The sequence below is a fragment of the Anolis sagrei genome, chromosome 1 (assembly GCF_037176765.1).
Source record: "Anolis sagrei isolate rAnoSag1 chromosome 1, rAnoSag1.mat, whole genome shotgun sequence".
NCBI lineage: Eukaryota > Metazoa > Chordata > Lepidosauria > Squamata > Dactyloidae > Anolis > Anolis sagrei.
The window spans coordinates 157,975,947-157,997,082 of record NC_090021.1 but is presented as its reverse complement, the minus strand read 5'-3'; the positions used below and the strand labels follow the sequence as shown (position 1 = coordinate 157,997,082).

Below are 21,136 nucleotides of genomic sequence, written 5' to 3'. Positions count from 1 at the left end.
ATTATTACATTTGCAGTATTTTACCATATTATTATTATTACATTTATTATTATTATTATTACATTTACAGTATTTTACCATATTGTTATTATTACATTTATTATTATTATTATTATTATTATTACATTTACAGTATTTACCCTATTATTACATTTATTATTTTACTCTATTATTACAGTTTTTATTGCATTTTCATTATTTTACTCTATTATTTTTATTATATTTATTCTTTTAATAATACGTACGTTTACATTGAAGGTGGTTAGAATAATGGTTTAATAAGAGTTGGACAGTTTTATCTTATATCACAGTTTTATGTAAATATCCAGAAACATTTAGCCTATTTATGTAATTTTATTGGTATCTATTTTTATTTCGAAATTGAGCCATAGTGGATGCATTTCCCACCCTCGACTTATACTCGAGTCAATATGTTTTCCCAATTTTTTGTGATAAAATTAGGTGCCTCGTCTTATATTTGGGTCAGCTTATACTCGAGTATATACGGTATTTAGGTTTTAATTTCTGGATTTTTGTTTAAAATAATCTTTATTAATTTTCCATGAAAACATACAATAGCTGGGTGGGTAAGGGGTAAAAAGGGGGGAGGGTAAAGCATAGAAAAGTTAGAGAGTATTCTGATTTATGGCTACTGAAAGAAAATATAGTGTGCCGGGTGTAGAAACAGAAAAATTGGGGGAAAAGGGAAAGAAGGAAAAAACGGGGGGTTGTGGGGGGAGTGGGGTATGCATGTTTCGGATCTGGCGTTGACTTCCGGTATCTTTTGGAGGTTCTTCCTATTCCTTCATTTTTCCCCTCTTTTTTCTTTTCCTCTTTCGTCTCTTTTCTGCTCTCCCCTTATTTGTCTTTTCTTTCGGTTCTTTCATGTGATTATTTCCATATTTTTTTCCTCTGTTGTGACTTGTTTCCAGTCTATTTCCGCTGTTGGGGTACCCCTTCTTTTTGAAAGTATATATGTTAATTTGTCCATATTTCTTATATCAAGAATCTTCTGGATTTTTAATGTACAGAATGTATGCATATGGTACATTTCCATGACACAGGGAAAAAAGGAGATTATGTAATATTAGCTATTAATAAAATTCAGAGAAGCGGGGAGAGAATTAAAGCCTTGCTGGTTTCCCGGAATAAAAGACTCAAGCAAAATCTAATATATGTGATTTTATTTTTTAAAAGAGAGTTTAATGTTATTATGTATTTAATTTTCAGTCTGTACTATTTGTGCGGAATTGTGTTTGGAAGGTATTTAAATGTCTTTAAAAAAAAAAGACATAGCTGTCTTAGCTTCTTGGGAAAACTTTGCATGTTTTATTGCAAAATCTATCCAGAGGCAATTTTGTGTATTATCCTCCTTCTCGGTATATTCCCTGGCTCTGCTTTGAATAGTGATTCTCTAGAAATATCACCCACCTATGAAGTTTTATGATAATCACGCCTGGCAGTAATGCAATTCAAAATGGTAATTGAAAGCGGTAACGTGCGAACGGCATTCTGGTATCTCTCATCTCCTACTAGGGAGGCTCTGAGATGTGCATCTTATTTGTGTTCCAAGCAGAAGCAATCAAGATTGAAAGGTGGCAAGTGGGAGGGTGAATGTGGGGCGTGGGTGGGGGAGCCGCTTTTGAATGAAATACTTGCCTTTTTTGATCCAATTCTGCTGTTTATGGGAAATGGGCTCATTTCTTTGTGGCTCACAGTTTTCTTGCACAGCAGGACAGAAGTGCTTGGGGATAATATCTGGTTCTCATGCATGCCAGTATAATGAATGCTACGATTTCCCCCCTCTGAACACAGGCACATGCTCACAAGGTAGCCTGAACAAAATGAAGATTGATATAAACAGAGCTTCAGTGTTATGGAAAACCTGCTGATCTAATGGATTGAGCATCCTTTACTTGCTGCCCACAGCAGCACGAGGGAGCATAATTTAGCTTGGAATTTACCTTTTCTTCTGAGAAGAAGTCCCAAGTCTCCCCACTACTTTTCATAATAGTGTCTCGTTGTTCACAATGTAAATATGGCTGCCCTAAATTGCATTTCTTAGTGATGCCTGTTACAAATAACAATTCAAACTAACAATTTTTGGCATTCCCTTTCTGTTGCTTTGGGACAGCTATTTAGTATTCTTGTCATCCCAGAGAATGGGACAAACAGGAAGAATTGGAGACCTGCCATCCTAGGCTCCTCTTGCATTTGCAGAATGTAGTTCGTTGCACAAATGTTGTACAGTAAGATTTATTGTGTTGAGAGAGAGAAGCCATGGTAAGGGTCCAAAGATTGCTTTTATTGAATACTAGCTGTCCCCTGCCACGTTTTGCTGTGGCCCAGTCTGTTGATCTAGAAAATAAAGTAACGAGAAAGTGTTGGTTTCTAATATATGTAATTTCTTTCTGCTTGTGGGTAAACAGTATTTCTTGCTGTTTCTTTGTCGGTGTTGATGTGTAGAGTGTCTGGTTTACCTACTCTGGAACACGCAACATATAATTTCCTTCTTTAGGGGTCCCTTTCAAATCTATGATACTATATCTGTGTGTTTGTGAATCATATCTATCTATATCTATGGCTGGATAGCTGTTTGTCAGGAGGACTTTGATTAGGTTTTCTTGCCCTGGTGAAGAGAGTTGGACTGGATGGCCTTGAGTATTTTGTTGGTCATGGGGGTTCTGTGTGAGAAGTTTGGCCCAATTCTTTTGTTGGTGGGGTTCAGAACACTCTTTGATTGTAGGTGAACTATAAATCCTAGTAACACAACTCCGAAATATCAAGGTCTATTTCCCCCAAACTCCATCTGTGTTCATATTTGGGCATATGGAAAATTCATGCCAAGTTTGGTCCAGATCCATCATTGTTTGAGTCCATGGTAGCCTCTGGATGTAGGTGAACTACAACTCCCAAATTCAAGGTCAATGCTGACCAAACCCTTCTAGTGTTTTCTGTTTGTCATGGGAGTCCTGCATGCCATGTTCGGTTCAATTCCATCATTGGTGGAGTTCAGAATACTCTTTGATTGTAGGTGAACTATAAATCCCAGCAACTACAACTCCCAAATGACAAACTCAATTTTTTGAGTGAAAGACATACATTGGGTTGTTAGGTGTCTTGTGTCCAAATTTGGTGTCAATTCGTCCAGTGGTTTTTGAGTTCTGTTAATCCCACAAACGAACATTACATTTTTATTTATATAGATTTGATTTTAATTATGTTTTTACTTTGTATTGTATGTTTATATGTTGTAATCTTCCTTGAGTCCACTTCTAAAGAAAGGCGGGGTAAAAACATCTTAAATAAATAGAGTCCAGCACATCCAACAAGGACTTCATTGGGTATTGCTGCGAAGCATTTGCTCAGTTCTTTGCAGACAAAGTTGCTTTGATCCGTTCTGGCCTGGACTGTGGACACCATGTTAATGGCAGTTTCTGAGGATGTAACACGAGCACCTGCTTATCCGATTTCATTGGATTCATTTCAGTGGTGAAACCCAAGGATGTGGACAAGATACTTGGAGAAGTGAGAGCAACCACATGTGTCCTAGACCCCTGCCCATCTTGGCTTCTAAAGGAAGCCAGAGGGGGATTGGCCAAGTGGGTGAAGGTGGTGGTTAATGCCTCCTTTTGAGAAGGCAATATTCCAGTGAGCTTAAAACAAGTTGTAATAAAACCGCTGTTGAAAAAAAAGCATCACTGGACCCCACTCAATTTGTCAACTATCGATCTGTTTCCAATCTCCCCTTTTTGGGCAAAGTCCTGGAACGTATAGTGGCCTCACAACTCCAGGTATTCTTGGAAGACACAGATTATCTAGACCTGGCACTGTCTGGCTTTAGGCCGGGACATGGAACCAAGACTTGGTCACCTTAGTGGATGATCTATGTCGGGAGCTAGACAGGAGTGTGTCCCTGTTGGTTCTGCTGGACCTCTCAGCTGCATTACCATCGACCATAGTATCCTTCCTAGAGGACTGGAGTATTGGGGGATACCTACTCGACCCCAGTTATGCAGATATGCTCCCCTTCCCCATTTGTCCAGCACTTTACAGCTTTCACAACTCCTGGTAGAACAGCTATACAATACTTATCTCTAAATAACCCTTTCCTCCTTTCATTTGGGCTTCTAGAAATGTAGTGTATTTCTGACATAAAATACATAGTTGGGAAAATGCTGAGAATAGGTATACTATAGCTTACATTTGTATTCAGCTTCTTTCTGCATAGCAGTGAGCAAAAGAGACTTCTGTGGCTCTGTGTTTGGGCAACAAAGCCTTTGTTATTTAATATGTTGTGGAAGGCTATCATGGCCAGTTTTTTGGGCTATATGGCCATGTTCTTGTAGCATTCTTTTCTGACGCTTTAGTGCCTTGAAGTTTTAGGTACACAAATGTAAGCTGTAGTATACCCATTCTCAGCAATTTCCCAACTACCTATCTTATGTCAAAAATACATTACATTTCTAGAATCCCAAATGAAAGGAGGAAAGGGTTATTTAGAGATATGTAATGTATACCTGTTCTACCAGGAGTTGTGAAAGTTGTGAAGTGCTGGACAAATGGGGGTAAGAATATCTGCATACATGCTTTCTCTCCTAGAAAAAATAATAATAGTAGGTTGTCAGACATGGGCTTCCTTTTTGGAGCACCTCATTCTCCCTATCTGCTGTTTGTAAGGGCAAAAAATAGGGGAAATAGTGGTAAAGTTGGTGAAGATGTTTTACAAGACCTGTAATGCTGTCTTCCAAAGAGTGCTGATTCCTCACCAACCTTCAAAACCCTTAATTCCACAGCATTCAGTCATGGCAGCTAGAATGGTGTGAAACTGCATTATATTCTCCAGTATAGATACTTTCTATGACTAACAACAACAACAACAACAGCTTTCTTTTTGACATGCCCTCTTTCCTTTAGAACACGGGTTCTACACAATATCTTAGTCTTGGGTTGTTGTAGGTTTTTTCGGGCTATATGGCCATGGTCTAGAGGCATTTTCTCCTGACGTTTCGCCTGCATCTATGGCAAGCATCCTCAGAGGTAGTGAGGTCTGTTGGAAGTAGGAAAAATGGGTTTATATATCTGTGGAATGACCAGGGTGGGACAAAGGACTTTTGTCTGCTGGGGCTAGGTGTGAATGTTTCAGCTGATCACCTTGATTAGCATTCAATGGCTTAGAAGTGCCCAGGGGGAATCCCTTGTTGACAGTGATTTGATGTGCCTGTTTGTTTCCCCTCTGTTGTTTTGCTGTTGTGGTTTTTGAGTTTTTTAATACTGGTAGCCAGATTTTGTTCATTTTCATGGTTTTTTTCTTTCTGTTGAAATTGTCCACATGCTTGTGGATTTCAATGGCTTCTCTGTGTAGTCTGACATGGTGGTTGTGAGAGTGGTCCAGCACTTCTGTGTTCTCAAATAATATGCTGTGTCCAGGTTGGTTCATCAGGTGCTCTGCTATGGCTGACTTCTCTGGTTGAAGTAGTCTGCAGTGCCTTTCATGTTCCTTGATTCGTGTTTGGGCAATGCTGCATTTAGTGGTCCCTATGTAGACTTGTCCACAGCTGCGTGGTATATATTAGACTCTTGCAGAGGTGAAAGGATCCCTCTTGTCCTTTGCTGAACGTAGGATTTGTTGGATTTTCTTGGTGGGTCTGTAGGTAGTTTGTATGTTGTGTTTCCTCATCAGCTTCCCTATGCAGTCAGTGGTTCCCTTGATGTATGGCAAGAACACTTTTCCTCTGGGTGGATCTTCATCTCTACTCTTGTGGCTTGTTCTTGGTCTTGCAGCTCTTCTGATGTCTGAGGTGGAGTATCCATTGGCCTCTAGAGCCCAGTCTTGTCTAGTACACATATAGCAGTAGAGGTCAAAGTGTAAAGGCTGATCCTATGGCCCTCAATCTTTATATACTTTCCAAACCATTGAGCATCAACAAAACTGCCTTTTGATAGTCCCTTCATCTTTAAATATGTTACAGATTCCCAAGTGTGAACACTCCTAAAATACTCATTTATTTTCAGAAAGTGCAAGTATGTTCCCAGCCAATCCTGTTTCCCTTCATTTATTTGCATTTTTGGAAATATTTTCAGCTTCCTGAAGAGTGCCAAAGGCAAATACTGTAGGAAATCCAACAGCGTTTAATGCTGAAGATTGAAGAATGCTTCACAGTGGGCAGTAATCATAGGATTAGATAGTTTGAGTGACCTGAAGTGTCCTCCCTCTATGTCTGCTATCCGGACCCCTAATATTCTTAGGGATATTTATCTACCCCCTCTTCTCTCCGTGACTCCTCTCCTGACCTTCCAAGATGTAGCTAGGTTTGAACAGCACCGTGAATTGCTATTCTGTCTTTGAATGGCATTCCTACAATATAATTCAGGATTTTTTCCCCTCTAGATCCTTGACGTAAATCAAGATCTCTAATCGCTGCATGCATCCTAACAGATAGTTGGTCCCTGAACCTGTTGCCTTTGCCCATCCCTGACATGTCAAATGTTTGAAGGGGAAGAACATTATATTCAATTCACAGAAGCTGGGCATGCTGACTCGCTAATGGGCAATCTTGCAGCAGTGTTTAAGATCTCCGCCTGAGCTTCTTTGCAGCCTGACAATATCAACATGCCTCAATATCCCTGGATACTATCAAAATTGGGGAGCTGCCTGTCACATCATGCCAGGTTTGCTTGGTTAACAGACAGCATTTCAGAGAAAGCAATGACAGATCTGTGAGACATCATCTGTCAAGCGGGCAGAGATATGGTGTGGCTATTTATCATATAGACCCAAAACAAGTATGCGAGATAATTGAGGGAGCCTTGGTAGTGAACATCTGATATCTGACAGATGCTTATTTTTGAACGCATTCCTTCTTCGGCTTTTAATAATGCAAAAAGAAACCTAGTATTTAGTCTATTGTCAAGTCCAGTTGATTGTTTTGTTCTACTAATCCAAGTAATCCATTGGCTTCCATTTAGAAAAAAAACACAATAAAATGCAGTGGATGGTTTTAAAACTACACAGTGCCACTTGGGACTTGGCAACATTTTCAGAAAATATGCAGATGATTCAACACTGAAATGACATAGTTTTATCTTTCAAGTGTGAACGACAGTGATGAATCAAACGCTTGGAAAGTTGAGGCCCACTGGTATCTCACAAATGCCAAGGGAAGCCTTCTTTGCTCTCCAAAAGTCTCAAGAGAAGTCTTGAAATTTTTAACATGCATGCGAAGTTGTCATTTCAAGACTTCGCTGACAAGGATACATTTTTATGTAGTTGAATAGTCGGGGGAGATAAATGTCAAAGGGGGAGGGATAATATGTAAAAGTGCGTGTGTTGCGTCATTTTTTAATGCCCAAACCATAGGTCATTTGCATTCACACAAATAAATACAATATGTAAAAGAGCAACAATATAAAACATTGTAAAAGAGTAACAATATAAAACAGTATAAAAGAGCAGCAATATGAAACAACATAGAAGGACAACAATGTAAAATAATATATAAGAAGAACAACATAAAACACTACAAAAGTGCTACATAAAACAATTGGCATTTCTGGGTTGTTGTAGGTTTTTTCAGGCTATATGGCCATGGTCTAGAGGCATTTTCTCCTGACGTTTCACCTGCATCTACACAGGCATTGTACACAGAATTGGCATTTCTGTGTACAAACCCACGCTATCTCTTCGATCATCTGGAGAGGCCCTACTCTCGCTCCCGTCCCCTCTGCAGGCGCGATTGGTGGGGATGAGGGAGAGGGCCTTCTCTATGGTGGCCCCCAACTCTGGAACTCACTCCCCAAGGATATCAGACAATATTCTAGGTATGGTCTAACCAAGGCAGAATAGAGGGGTAGCATGACTTCCCTAGATCTAGACACTTTGCTCCTATTGATGCAGGCCAAAATCCCATTGGCTTTTTTTGCCGCCGCATCACATCGTTGGTTCATGTTTAACTTGTTGTCCACGAGGACTCCAAAATCTTTTTCACATGTACTGCTCTTGTGCCAGGCATCCCCCATTCTGTATCTTTGCATTTCGTTTTTTCTGCCTAAGGGGAGTATCTTCTATTTGTCCCTGTTGAACTTCATTTTTTTAGTTTTGGCCAATCATCTCTCTAATCTGTCAAGATCGTTTTGAATTCTGCTCCTGTCCTCTGGATATTGGCTATCCCTCTCAATTTGGTGTCATCTGCAAACTTTATACACACACACAAGCCGTCCCCTGCCACACGTTGCTGTGACCCAGTCTGGTGGACTGGATGGCCTTGAGTATTTTCTGTTGGTCATGGGAGTTCTGTGTGAGAAGTTTGGCCCAATTCTATCGTTAGTAGAGTTCAGAACACTCTTTGACTGTAGGTGAATTATAAATCCCAGTAACTACAACTCCCAAATGTCAAGGTCTATTTCCCCCAAACTCCATCTGTGTTCGTATTTGGCCATATGGAATATCCGTGCCAAGTTTGATCCAGATCCATCATTGTTTGAGTCCATGGTAGTCTCTTGATGTAGGTGAACTACAACTCCCAAACTCAAGGACAATGCTCACTAAACCCTTCTAGTGTTTTCTGTTGGTCATGGGAGTCCTGTATGCCCTGGTTGGTTCAATTCTATCATGCTATTTGATTGTAGGTGAACTATAAATCCCAGCAACTACAACTCCCTATCTATCTATCTATCTATCTATCTATCTATCTATCTATGGCTGGATGACTCTTTGTCAGGAGGACTTTGATTACGCTTCCTTGCCCTGATGAAGGGAGTTGGATTGGATGGCCTTAAGTATTTTCTGTTGGTCATGGGGGTTCTGTGTGGGAAGTTTGCCCCGATTCTGTCATTCGTGGGGTTCAGAACGCTCTTTGATTGTAAGTGAACTGTGAATCCCAATGACTACAACTCCCAAATGTCAAGTCTATTTCCCTCAAACTCCATATTTGTGCATATTAAGTATTTGTGCCAAGTTTGGTCCAGATCCATCATTGTTTGAGTCCACAGTGCTCTCTGGATGTAGGTGAACTACAACTCCCAAATTCAAGGTCAATGCCCACCAAAACCCTTCCAGTATTTTCTGTTGGTCATGGGAGTTCTGTGTGCCGTATTTGGTTCAATTCCATCGTTGGTGGAGTTCAGAATGCTCTTTGATTGTAGGTGAACTTTAAATCCCAGCAACTACAACTCCCAAATGACAAAATCATAATTTTTTGAGTGATGGTCACTTCTTGTGTAGTGAGACTTTTGTTGCCAAATTTGGTGTGATTTCGTTCATTGATTCTTTTGTTTTTAAGGTACTCATTATGCACAGAGCATTTATATATATATAGATAGAAGATAGATATATGGCCATCAATTGTAATGCACACACTAATTTCAGTATCACCAACAGGAAAAAAATATTAGAACTGGAGAAAAACTGGGCTCATCCTAGGATTGAAAGCTCCCATGACTACTCCTCAAAATCATCATAATTAATCAATATAACAGCATTTTATATATTTTTAGATAGATAGATAGATAGATAGATAGATAGATAGATAGATAGATAGATCCTATCTTGTTCCTAACTTGGGGGATGCCTCTTCAGGTATTTCAGATTTTGGAATTCCAGATATGAGATGTTCATCCTATACATCCTGAAGCTCACTGGACCTCCTTCTGTATCAGCCTACTACATATGGTTGTTATGAAAACAAAATTGGCTCGTGCGCCACTTGCGCACGTACCTTGGGAAGTCTGACTTGGCCACGGTAGTCCACGCTCTGGTTACATCCCGTTTAGACTACTGCAATGCTCTCTATGTGGGGTTGCCCTTGAAGACGGCCCGGAAGCTTCAATTGGTCCAACGTGCGGCAGCCATGTTACTAACAGGAGCAGGACGCAGGGAGCATACAACCTCCTTGTTGTACCAGCTCCACTGGCTGCCGATTTGCTACCGGGCTCAATTCAAGGTGCTGGCGTTGGCCTATAAAGCCCTAAACGGTTCCGGCCCAAGATACCTATCTGACCGCATCTCGGCCTACGAGCCCACAAGAACTTTGAGATCGTCCGGGGAGGCCCTGCTCTCGATCCCGCCTGCCTCACAGGCACGCCTGGCGGGGACGAGAGACAGGGCCTTCTCGGTGGTGGCTCCTCGGCTGTGGAACACCCTTCCCGTGGACATCAGACTGGCTCCTTCCCTGATGATATTCCGCAGGAAATTAAAGACCTGGCTGTTCAACAAGGCGTTCGAACAAGAAGTGCAATAATTGGTAATGACGACAGGAATGGAACAACGGAAAATGATACTGGATTGTGGTTTAAACGATGAGACGACGTGAATGGCTGTTTGTATTATTGATATTGTTGATGTTTTTGATGATGATGATGATGTTTTAGATTGTGTCTTATATTTTGAACCTTGTTCTTTCTATGTTGTACACCGCTGTGAGTCGCCCCCGGGCTGAGAAGCAAAGTAAATCAATCAATCAATCAATCAATCAATAAAATTGGGTGGGTGGCTTAGAGCCTGCTGGACATGCTTCCTTGGTAGGAAGATTGTGTGTTCATTTTTTGTAACATATCTAAGAGGGGAAGTTTTCTATCTCACGCCTCTCCTCTTCTCTGCCAGCCTCCCTGAGCTTCTCCTGAGCTAGCTTGATGCCAGAAGCTGGGTGACTTTCTGCTCTGTTTTCTGACCCATCTAGAGAAAGATGAATAATTTGTGTGTAAAGTGTTACATTTTGAAATGTTCACACAACCACTCTTTCCTCCCTCCCACCCCCCCTGTCTCAACCCCCCTCCCTAAATCCTGCAGATTGCTTAGCAACCAATTCCTTGATTTCTATAGCTTGCCTGCAAGGTTTCATATTTGCCACAAAATATGGAAGTAGCATCACATAAACTAGCTAACAATGGCCTAAATGGTAGCAATCTGAAAGAACAGAGTACGAAATAGGGGAAGGGGTGCCTTTCTTGTGCTGTTTCATTTCTTTCATTCCTGGGAGTTTCAATCAGAGCTTCCCAATGAGAGCTTCCCGGCAAGCCCTGAAGCATAAGAAATAAAAACACTGAGTGCCTGCCATCAGATGCATTTCCCTACATTTAAATTCTTGGTTGTGTATGAATGTTCAGTGTGCATACTCTTCAAGAACATCGACATTAACTATGATCCTTCCTCCAAAATCGGGGACAGTGTGTGGCGAGGGGAGGGATGGTTTCCAAGATATCTCGGCTAATTTGCAGGGTCCTGCAGGGAGCTATTCTCTCTCCTCTATTATTTAACATCTATATGCGACCACTTGCCCAACTGGTGCAGAGCTTTGGGCTTGAGTGCCACGAGTACGCTGATGACACTCAGTTCATTCTGAGGATGGAGGGCTGGCCGGACTCCGTACCTGAAAATTTCCATCAGTGCCTTGAGGCCATTACTGGATGGTTGCATGCCAGCAGATTGAGGGTGAATCCAGCGAAGACGGAGATCCTTTGGCTGGGCCGTCCAGGTGGGAGGGTGATCCAGCTGCCTACCCTGAATGGCGAGATTCTACGTCCGTCACCTTCTGTAAAAAGTCTTGGTGTCTTATTGGACCCTCTGCTCACAATGGAGGCCCAGGTCTCTGCTGTGAGCAGATCTGCGTTTTTCCACCTACGTCAGGCTAGGCGACTGGCTCCCTACCTATCTAGGAATGACTTGGCTACCGTGATCCAAGTGACGGTCCTCTCGAGGCTTGACTACTGTAACGCCCTCTGCATTGGCCTTCCTTTGTCAGTGATCCGGAAACTGAAGCTGGTGCAAAATGCGGTGGCTCGTCTTCTCGCCGGAGTGCCGGCGAGGTGTCGTATCACCCCAATTCTACAACAGCTGCACTGGCTACCAATTGAGTACCGGATTACTTTCAATGTCTTGGTATTAACCTTTAAGACCTTATATGGTCTGGGGCCGGCGTACCTGAGGGTCCGCTTATCCCCCTACCAACCCCAGAGATTTCTTTGGTCCAAAGACCAAAATTTGCTTGAAGTCCCCAACATCCAGACTTATCATCAGTCCTCTATTAGGCAGAGAGCCTTCTCGATTGTAGCCCCTTATTTATGGAATGCCTTGCCAGTTGAAACCCGATCTATCCGAGACCTACTTGCTTTTCGGAAAGCCTGTAAGATCTTTCTCTTCCGACAAGCTTTTGATGGGTGAATAACTCGGGACTATGTCTGTTCTTGTTTTTATTGTATTTTAAAGTTAATTGTATTGTTTTAATCTACTGCTGTGGACCGCTCCGAGCCAAATTGGGAGTAGCGGTATACAAGTCAAATAAACAAACAAACAAACAAACAAACAATAAGAAAGCTTTCAAAATGTGATTAGGTCCTCATCCCTAACTGTATTATACAAGGAAGAGATCCTGGAGTAATAATTGGACGAAGGCAGGCTCGGGTTGAAGCTTTAACCATCATCTTACAAAGGAATATGATTTACTGAAGAGTTTTGAGGTTGTAAAAAACCACGTTTCTCTCTTGTTACATTTTCATAACAACCCTTTCCCTCAATGACTACCATTATCACAATAGTTTTCCGAGTCTGAGGTTAAGAAGATAAGGGACACAGAGAACCCATCCATGGTCCACTAACCAAACTCTGTGCATGTCTCCCCTTTATCATTCCAGAAGGAGCAGACCAAGGGAAAGGGAAGCAGACTACAGAGGCAGAACAAACTGAAGGCGATACAGAAAACATTTCCAGTAATGATGGTAAGCTTCCATGGAAAATACCACTGTATTTTCAATGAGTTGCAGACATATGCAACTATGCACAGGATTATAGACCAATCTCAAATTAATTTTAAAAATTGTATAAATTCTAGTGCAGGAGGATTAACAGCTCAAGGACAGGAATGTCAGATGGGATGGATGGCATTCAGTCTCAACTTTGTGCCGTCGCGCTTGGGGGCTATTAGTCTTAATGAAGGAGGGATGGACGTGGCACCTTTCCCCCAAGGGATTGCTTCTTGCCCTCCTATAGGAAACTGGATCTCCCAAAAACCCAAAAAGCTGTAAATGGCTCAAGATAAGTTTTATTTATTACAAAGTCATTTCTTCAAAGCAATGAGCTGGAAAACTTTAGAGGGGTGAAGGAAAACATACGTTACAGTTTCAATTAGTCCTGGGTCCAGGGGTTTGAAGCTGAGAAGCCTCACCAAGTTTCCTCTTTACTCAATGGCTGTGAATGCCGGAGCAAACCACAACCCCAGTTCAGATGGCCTATGTTTTGAAGATTCAGGATCTTCCTTTGGTGCCAAAAGAACCGGCTTGAAGGCGCCTGGGTCTCCTCAATAATTGTCCAGGATGATCTGGACATAAAGCATGAGTCCCAGGGATAAAAAACCTCAGAACTGGTGCTAAGAGGTAACTTAAATCAGGATCCTTTAGAGTCAGGTCTCTTACTCACGTCCATCTGGTACGAACTCTGAAGGCAGAATGAAAGGAAAAAGGAAGTTCTCCCCTCTTGCAGGAAGAGGTGGAGCCAAACAGTACTGATTGACAGCTACAAGCAACCAATCCATACAACTATACATAAACAGGGTAAAAGGGGGAGGATGAAGCATGATACAACAGTTTAAGTCTAACAACTAACAGTTCTTTACATAGGTGGCGCCACTCGCGCCGTCACAACTTTATAGCTGAACCTTCCTGAAAGAGAAACTTGAAGGGGGCCATCGTTTCTGAGAATTATCTGTCTCTTCTCTGAAGGTTCCCCTTTTTGGCAGTTCTATATGTTCCTCAACTGGCAGAACCCCAACTTTCCTTAGTAGCTTAGTTTTCAGTTTTGAGTATGTTCCTGCAATGACGTCAAGGACTCTCCTGGTACATAAACGGCTACTATTCCATCACACATGCCTCCCCTTTCCCTGCATCAGATAACATTTAACAAGTTTTAAGGTTGGCTTCTGTAGAGACTTGATGATGCAATCGCCTAGCATTTCTTTTAAACTAAATGAAATTTGGAGATCTCGAATATGAAGATAGTTTTGAAAAGATTTCTTCTGTTTAAATGTTGGAGACATTCTGAACTCTTCACACACTTTTAGCTGATGCTTTGTTGGCTTAGTGGTAAATGGCATGGCTGATAAGGTATAGTAATCAGAGTGACTCTAAGCAGAACTTTCATATAATATTTTGTTATTTATTATAATGCTCTTTATATAAGTCAGTAAAGGGAAGAAAAAATCCCTGCCCTGTATTTAAAATGCTTCGGGAAATATTGTAGAGCTTAGGAACAGCTATCTGCTAAAGGATAGAGATAAATGGTTGATTACCAGACTAGTCCTCTTTATCATGACAGCACAGAAATGGAGATTTAAATGGAACGGAGCCGTAAATTGAATAGAACATTAACATCCAGAGTTAGGTAATCATAATCAGCAACAAGATTCCTATCTGATTTAATTCATAAACTAGAAAGAACATTTGGTACTATTTCTGGATTCTGTGAGGACTCGTTTTGACACAACCTTCAATTTTCTATACAACTGCAGTGGAAATGAGACCCTGAATAAACTCCGTGTAACTCCAATATGTGTTTTGCATCACATACACACAGGTGTGGCAAGCGTGGAAACAACACATAAATGAATAAGCAATCCAACAGAATCTGTGGAGGTGTATTGATATAAACATGAATCAAAAGAAGGAATGCTTCATCGCATATGACCAGCATGTCTTAAAATGTTCTCATCTTCTTAATTTTCCAACTTTCATTCAGGTTTGAATTTCATTTAGGTGATTTCAAAGCTGTTACTCAAGATGTTTCCAGGGAAATGCCCAGAATCAGCAACGGATGTACAAATACAGTTATTTCCAGAGAGTTAGTTCAGAACTGCTGTAGGAACATCTGTCAAGAGTTTTCAAAGGCTTATAAAAGGTCTCATTCAATGCTACTCTATCAGTTCAGAAGGAAAACCGAGGAATTATGTTCAATCGTTCCAATATCTCAGAGAACATATGTTCTGTATTCATACAAAAAGCTCAACCTATTCTCCCAAATCTGCTTTGACTGTTTGTAATGATAAATAACTGTAATATGATAAGTAGACCAGTTGCTTTCACAAAATTTGAAAAATATGCATTATAGTGAGATCCATGAATACGAACTTGAGATGTATATTCTATAAATACCAGACCCAGGGTAATTTTAACTTACTATTTTGTCTGCCTGCCTCACAAATAGGTGGAAAGTGGCCACAGTTACAAGCACAGACGATTTAAGGAATTGAATCAAACTTTGTTGTTATTACAAAATCAGATTTTAATGGTACTATGTTCAGTTCAACTTCTTTTGGCACATTGAAAAACTCACTAATCCTCTCCGAGAGAGTCCCATTCCCAACATGGCTATTGAGGAGCATCCAGGGCCATTGCTGCCGGAAGTAGCGAAGTTCTTCTTTACAACAACAATCTTGGCAATCATGATATCTTAGCAAGTGTTGTTGAACTCCTCCACTCTGTAGAAATGATCCTATTGTAATAATAATAATAATAATAATAATAATAATAATAATACTTTATTTGTACCCCGCTACCATCTCCCCAAGGGACTCGGTGCGGCTTACATGAGGCCAAGCCCAAACATAACAATACAAGCAATAAAAACACAGTACAAGCAATTAAAAACACATAGACAATAAGATACACAACATTATCAATAAAACAGCACATTTTTTTTTATTTCATTTACTTATACCCCGCCCTTCTCACCCCGGGGGGGGGACTCAGGGCGGCTTACAGTGGGGGCACAATTAGATGCCCAAAACAATTCACAAGCAATACAAATACAAACAATTCAACAATTAATTAAAAACATCAGTACATAATAAAATAATAAAACAATCTCATGCTCAGGGTTCAGAGTCCATATATCCATTCCATTCCATTTGTCCTTGTCTATCATCAGATCCTTCAGTTAGCTGTCAGAATGACCAAAGGCTTGATCCCAGATCCAGGTCTTCAGTTTTTTCCTAAACGCCAAAAGGGAAGATGACGATCTAATCTCCCCGGGGAGTGAGTTCCACAGGTGGGGGGCCACCACTGAGAAGGCCCTGCTCCTCGTCCCCGCCAGCCTCACTTGTGACATAATTAAAAACAGTGGGAAGGCCAAATGTAGAGTTAAAATTGGAAACAATGCTGGGACATGAACGGAAGGTGATAGTGGTGTTTGTGGAAGGGCATACGAGCAGAGCTAAAGAAATGTAAAGGGCTTTGGAAGACAAAGTGCTATGGGATCATTATTCCGGGAAGGCACACTGGAACAGCCACCTCTTCAAGTTCCTCCTGAAGACTGCCAAAGTTGGGGCCTGTCTGATATCTTTAGGGAGTGAGTTCCAGAGTCGAGGGGCCACCAACGCAAAGGCCCTCTCTCCCGTCCCCACCAATCGCGCCTGCGATGCTGGTGGGATCGAGAGCAGGGCCTCTCCGGATGATCGAAGGGATCGCGTGGGTTCGTAAATAGAGATGCATTCACGCAGGTAGGGCAGGTCCCAAAGCGTTCAGGGCTTTGTAGGTAAGAACCTGCACCTTGAATTGTTGATACCAGAGCATAATTGCCAAAGGGAGAGAAAAGGGAAAGGGGGTTTAGAGAGATCAATAGGAAGAAAAGAGGGTTGGAGAGATGTTGATAGGAAAAAAAAGAAAAGAAGATTAAGCACTAAGATTTCATGGCAGGGAGGGAGGGGAGAGGCCCATTCATAACTATGTTCGTAAGTTGTATGTTCACAACTCGAGACTGTCTGTACATCTAGCAGTGAATAGAATGTGTGTCTTATGCAATAGTGAGGAAAGATTATGCAGAAGAGAGCAAATTACAGGTTGAAGAAACCATGGTTCCTAGGGCCAATTTGACAGTCAGATTTGATATTACTGTGCTGCTTTCCAGGTCTAGTTTGTGATACAACTCCTAGATCCTTTCAGTCTTGTCAGACTGGAAAAGAAATCTTTGCAACATCTAGATATCCCTGATATAAAAGGGGCACCATATTCCCTTCACAACTATATTTCAAATCAGGGCTGAAGCCCTCTAGGTTCACAGTAAAATGGACTCGATGGTGTGGGATCCTAGAATCAAATGTACTATTATTATTATTATTATTATTATTATTATTATTATTACCGACACAAAAATAGTACCATTACATACGATCATTACATTACTTCTTGGGAGGAGAGCAATGTCCAGTCTCGATAAAATAGTAAAGAGTAGAGACATCACATTGGCAATAAAGATCCGCCTAGTCAAAGCCATGGTATTCCCTGTAGTAACCTACGGATGTGAGAGCTGGACCTTAGGGAAGGCTGAGCGAAGGAAGATCGATGCTTTTGAGCTGTGGTGTTGGAGGAAAGTGCTAAGAGTGCCTTGGACTGCGAGAAGATCCAACCAGTCCATCCTCCAGGAAATAAAGCCCAACTGCTCATTGGAGGGAAGGATACTAGAGACAAAGTTGAAGTACTTTGGCCACATCATGAGGAGACAGCAAAGCCTAGAGAAGACAATTATGCTGGGGAAAGTGGAAGGCAAAAGGAAGAGGGGCCGACCAAGGGCAAGATGGATGGATGGCATCCTTGAAGTGATTGGACTGACCTTGAAGGAGCTGGGGGTGGTGACGGCCGACAGGGAACTCTGGCGTGGGCTGGTCCATGAGGTCACAAAGAGTCAGAGACTACTGAACGAATGAACAACAACACATACGATCATTGTTAGAAATTCAGTTGCTAAATTACATTGTGTATACATATCACATATAACAAATCACATATTGTTTTCCTAATGCTCTTATCTGTCTCCCCTTCACCTTACCCTTGTATCTGACAGTTTTACACGCCTCCTCCCCCCCCCCCCCCTCAGGGAACAATATTTACCTTAATTCAGATCTTAATTTCATTGAACAATTGTAAAAAGAGAATGATTTAGCACATTATATCTTTCTTTTCCTTCTACTTTTTCGATCAGTCTTTCCCATTTCTGTACCCAAGTTTTCTTAAATCGGTGTGTTATGTATTTGCTTCTTTTTTCATGGATATAATCGTGAAGCATATATTCTGCTAAATACTCATACCATTTTTTAATCTCCCATTTTCTATAATCTTTCCACTCCAATGCCACAGTTGCTTGGGGAACTAATATCATATATTTTATCATTTATTCCCAGGTTTTGATATTATCTTTTTTGTCAATTTCTGTATAAAAAATTATATTTTATTCAATGCCAGTTTATATGCTATTATTTCCTCCATTTCGTTCATTACCTTGTTATAGAACTGTTGTACTCTATCACATTCCCACCACATGTGGGAATAGGAGCCAATTTTCCCACATCTATGCTAACAAAGTTTTGTGGTAGTTTTTGTCATCTGGGCTATTTTAATTATGTCCATGGAGCACCCTCCCCCCCCCCCCCCAAATGTACTTGTTTTGAAATGTATTACCATAGGTATTATATTTTAACCCTGTTTTAAGAACAGTATTGGTCTATGTACAGTAATATAATTTTTCATCTTTGTTTTTAGTTGAAATGAATAGTCAGGTTGAAAACATAGATGAACCTACAGAATCCCAGATGGAAAATTAATTGGCAGGTAAGTCACCATTTCTGTTACTATTTTTATATAAAAAAATATGAAAGTTGTTTCATATATAATATTTATGCAGGTTTTTTAATCTATGGAAGCCCATGATGTACCCACAAGAAAGAAAAGAAATATAACAGTATGATTTTGGAAAGAAAATACAAGTTTGATTTTATCTACCTTCTGACATTCTAGAATTCAGGAGATGTAGAAGTCGGGAGAATGTATTGATTTGCAGAAGATGTTGCATTCTCCAGATGTTCATTTCCAGCATTTGAGGGAAATCATTGCACTCCCTACTTGAGTAAAAACAACTGTGAACCCAGGGTGTGCCAGGTTTTCAGTCATTAGAAAAGAAGCTGACATCTCCATAGACACTGCGGCTGTTTCTGTCCATGGAGTACGCACTTCACACTTTCATTTCTTTATGTGATAAACAAAGTAACCCTTGGCAACACTGGACATTCTTCATGTTCCTGTCGATGAAGATTTGTGACCACTGTAATGGATCCTTTTAGTTTCTTATTACAAGGGAAGCACAGCCGGAGATGAGCAGTCACCCATTAATTTATAATACATGGAATACGAAATAGGAAAAGAAAGAGAGATTTTAAAGGATATGATTAACATTGTTTTCATTGGGTTGTTGTAAGCTTTTTCGGGATATATGGCCATGGTCTAGAGGCATTCTAGACCATGGCTATATAGCCCGAAAAAGCCTACAACGACAATGCCTCTAGACCAGGGGTCCTCAAACTTTTTAAACAGAGGGCCAGGTCACAGTCCCTCAAACTGTTGGAGGGCCGGATTATAATTTGAAAAAAACATGAATGAATTCCTATGCACACTGCACATATCTTCTTTGTAGTGCAAAAAAAACCCCACTTAAAAACAATACAATAATTAAAATGAAGAACAATTTAAACAAATATAAACTGTATTGTCGAAGGCTTTCATGGCCGGAATCACTGGGTTGTTGTAGGTTTTTTCAGGCTATATGGCCATGTTCTAGAGGCATTCTCTCCTGACATTTCGCCTGCATCTATGGCAAGCATCCTCTGAGGTAGTGAGGATGCTTGCCATAGATGCAGGCAAAACGTCAGGAGAGAATGCCTCTAGAACACGGCCACATAGCCCGAAAAAACCTACAACAACCCAAATATAAACTTATTATTATTTAAAAGGGAAGTGTGGGCCTGCTTTTGGCTGATGAGATAGGATTGTTGTTGTTGTTGTTGTTGTTGTTGTTGTTGTGTGCTTTCAAGTCTTTTCAGACTTAGGTAGACCTGGAGCGAGGGCCGGGTAAATGACCTTGGAGGGCCATATCCGGCCCCCGGGCCTTAGTTTGAGGATCCCTGCTCTAGACCATGGCCATATAGCCCGAAAAAGCCTACAACAACCCAGTAATTCTGAGTATGAAAGCCTTCGACAATACATTGTTTTCATTGTGTAATGCAGCTGCTGTTATACAAACATAAACAACATTGTTGGACAGGCATTGCTTAATATTAGCCAAAACCTGAAAGCAAAGTTTATTGAGTAGTCCACTGACCATATCAACATGAAAGACAAAAACAAAAAGGCACACAAATAGACACTAATCACTATCCGAAGACTCCCGTAATAGTGAACTAACATAGATTAAAACTTGATTAAGTTAAAAAGTAATTAAAAATATATTCACTAAAATGCCAAGGTAAAATTCATATCACAAAAGTAAAAAACGAACAGTAAAACAACGGTTAAAATAGACCAGCTATTACACTATCCCATATTTAATAGTATTAGTGTGCATACCCCTTTCTCCCAATATGGGAACCAAGGTGTCTTGCAGTAAAAAATTAAAACAACGTATAATTAAAACAGTGGCTAGCATCCTGTTGATCATATATTGAAATGTAATTCCACCTTACACATGCATATACATTTGTTGCCTGTTTTTCCTCTACTCCTTAGACCAACATGTCTGTCTGGTAATTACCCTCAGTGACCTTTCTATTATTGGTGGAGATATGAGCGATCAGTGAAGTTGTCTGTTATGTCCTCATAGCCAGACACAGGCTAATGACATTATCTGCTGAATCATATAATAGAGTGGACAAGACCTCATGGGGCATCCAGTCCAACCCCCTGCCAAGAAGCAGGAATATTGCATTCAAAGCACCCCTGACAGATGACCATCCAGCCTCTGTGCAAAAGCTTCCAAAAAGGAGCCTCCACCACACTCCGGGGCAGAGAGTTCCACTGCTGAACGGCTCTCAAAATCAGGTTCTTCCTCATGTTCAGGTGGAATCTCCTTTCTTGATCTACTTGCTGAGATCAGTAGACAGACATAGAATCATAGAATTGGAAGAGACCTCATGGACCATCCAGTCCAACTCCCTGCCAAAAAGCAGGAAAATCGCATTCAAAGTCATCACCATCGTCATCAGCATTATATCCCACCTATCTCCCAAAGGAGATTCAAAGTGGCTAACACTAAAAATCATGCAAAATGTAAATTAAAACCCAGAACACACAAACATAAAATAGAATTAAACACAGGACTAATTAAATATAT

At 40.8% G+C, this 21,136-nt stretch overlaps 1 protein-coding gene across 1 annotated transcript in view; it reads left to right on the top strand.

The window, feature by feature from the left end:
- The window catches only part of MACROD2 (mono-ADP ribosylhydrolase 2), a 1,709,805-nt gene that overhangs the window by 1,674,795 nt on the left and 13,874 nt on the right, over positions 1–21,136 (top strand). Inside the window, exons 17-18 of the mRNA XM_060784142.2 lie at positions 12,628–12,711; positions 18,517–18,585. Of these exons, the coding sequence (XP_060640125.2) occupies positions 12,628–12,711; positions 18,517–18,578 (146 nt within the window). The 3' untranslated portion in view covers positions 18,579–18,585. The remainder of the gene's footprint in view (positions 1–12,627; positions 12,712–18,516; positions 18,586–21,136) is intronic.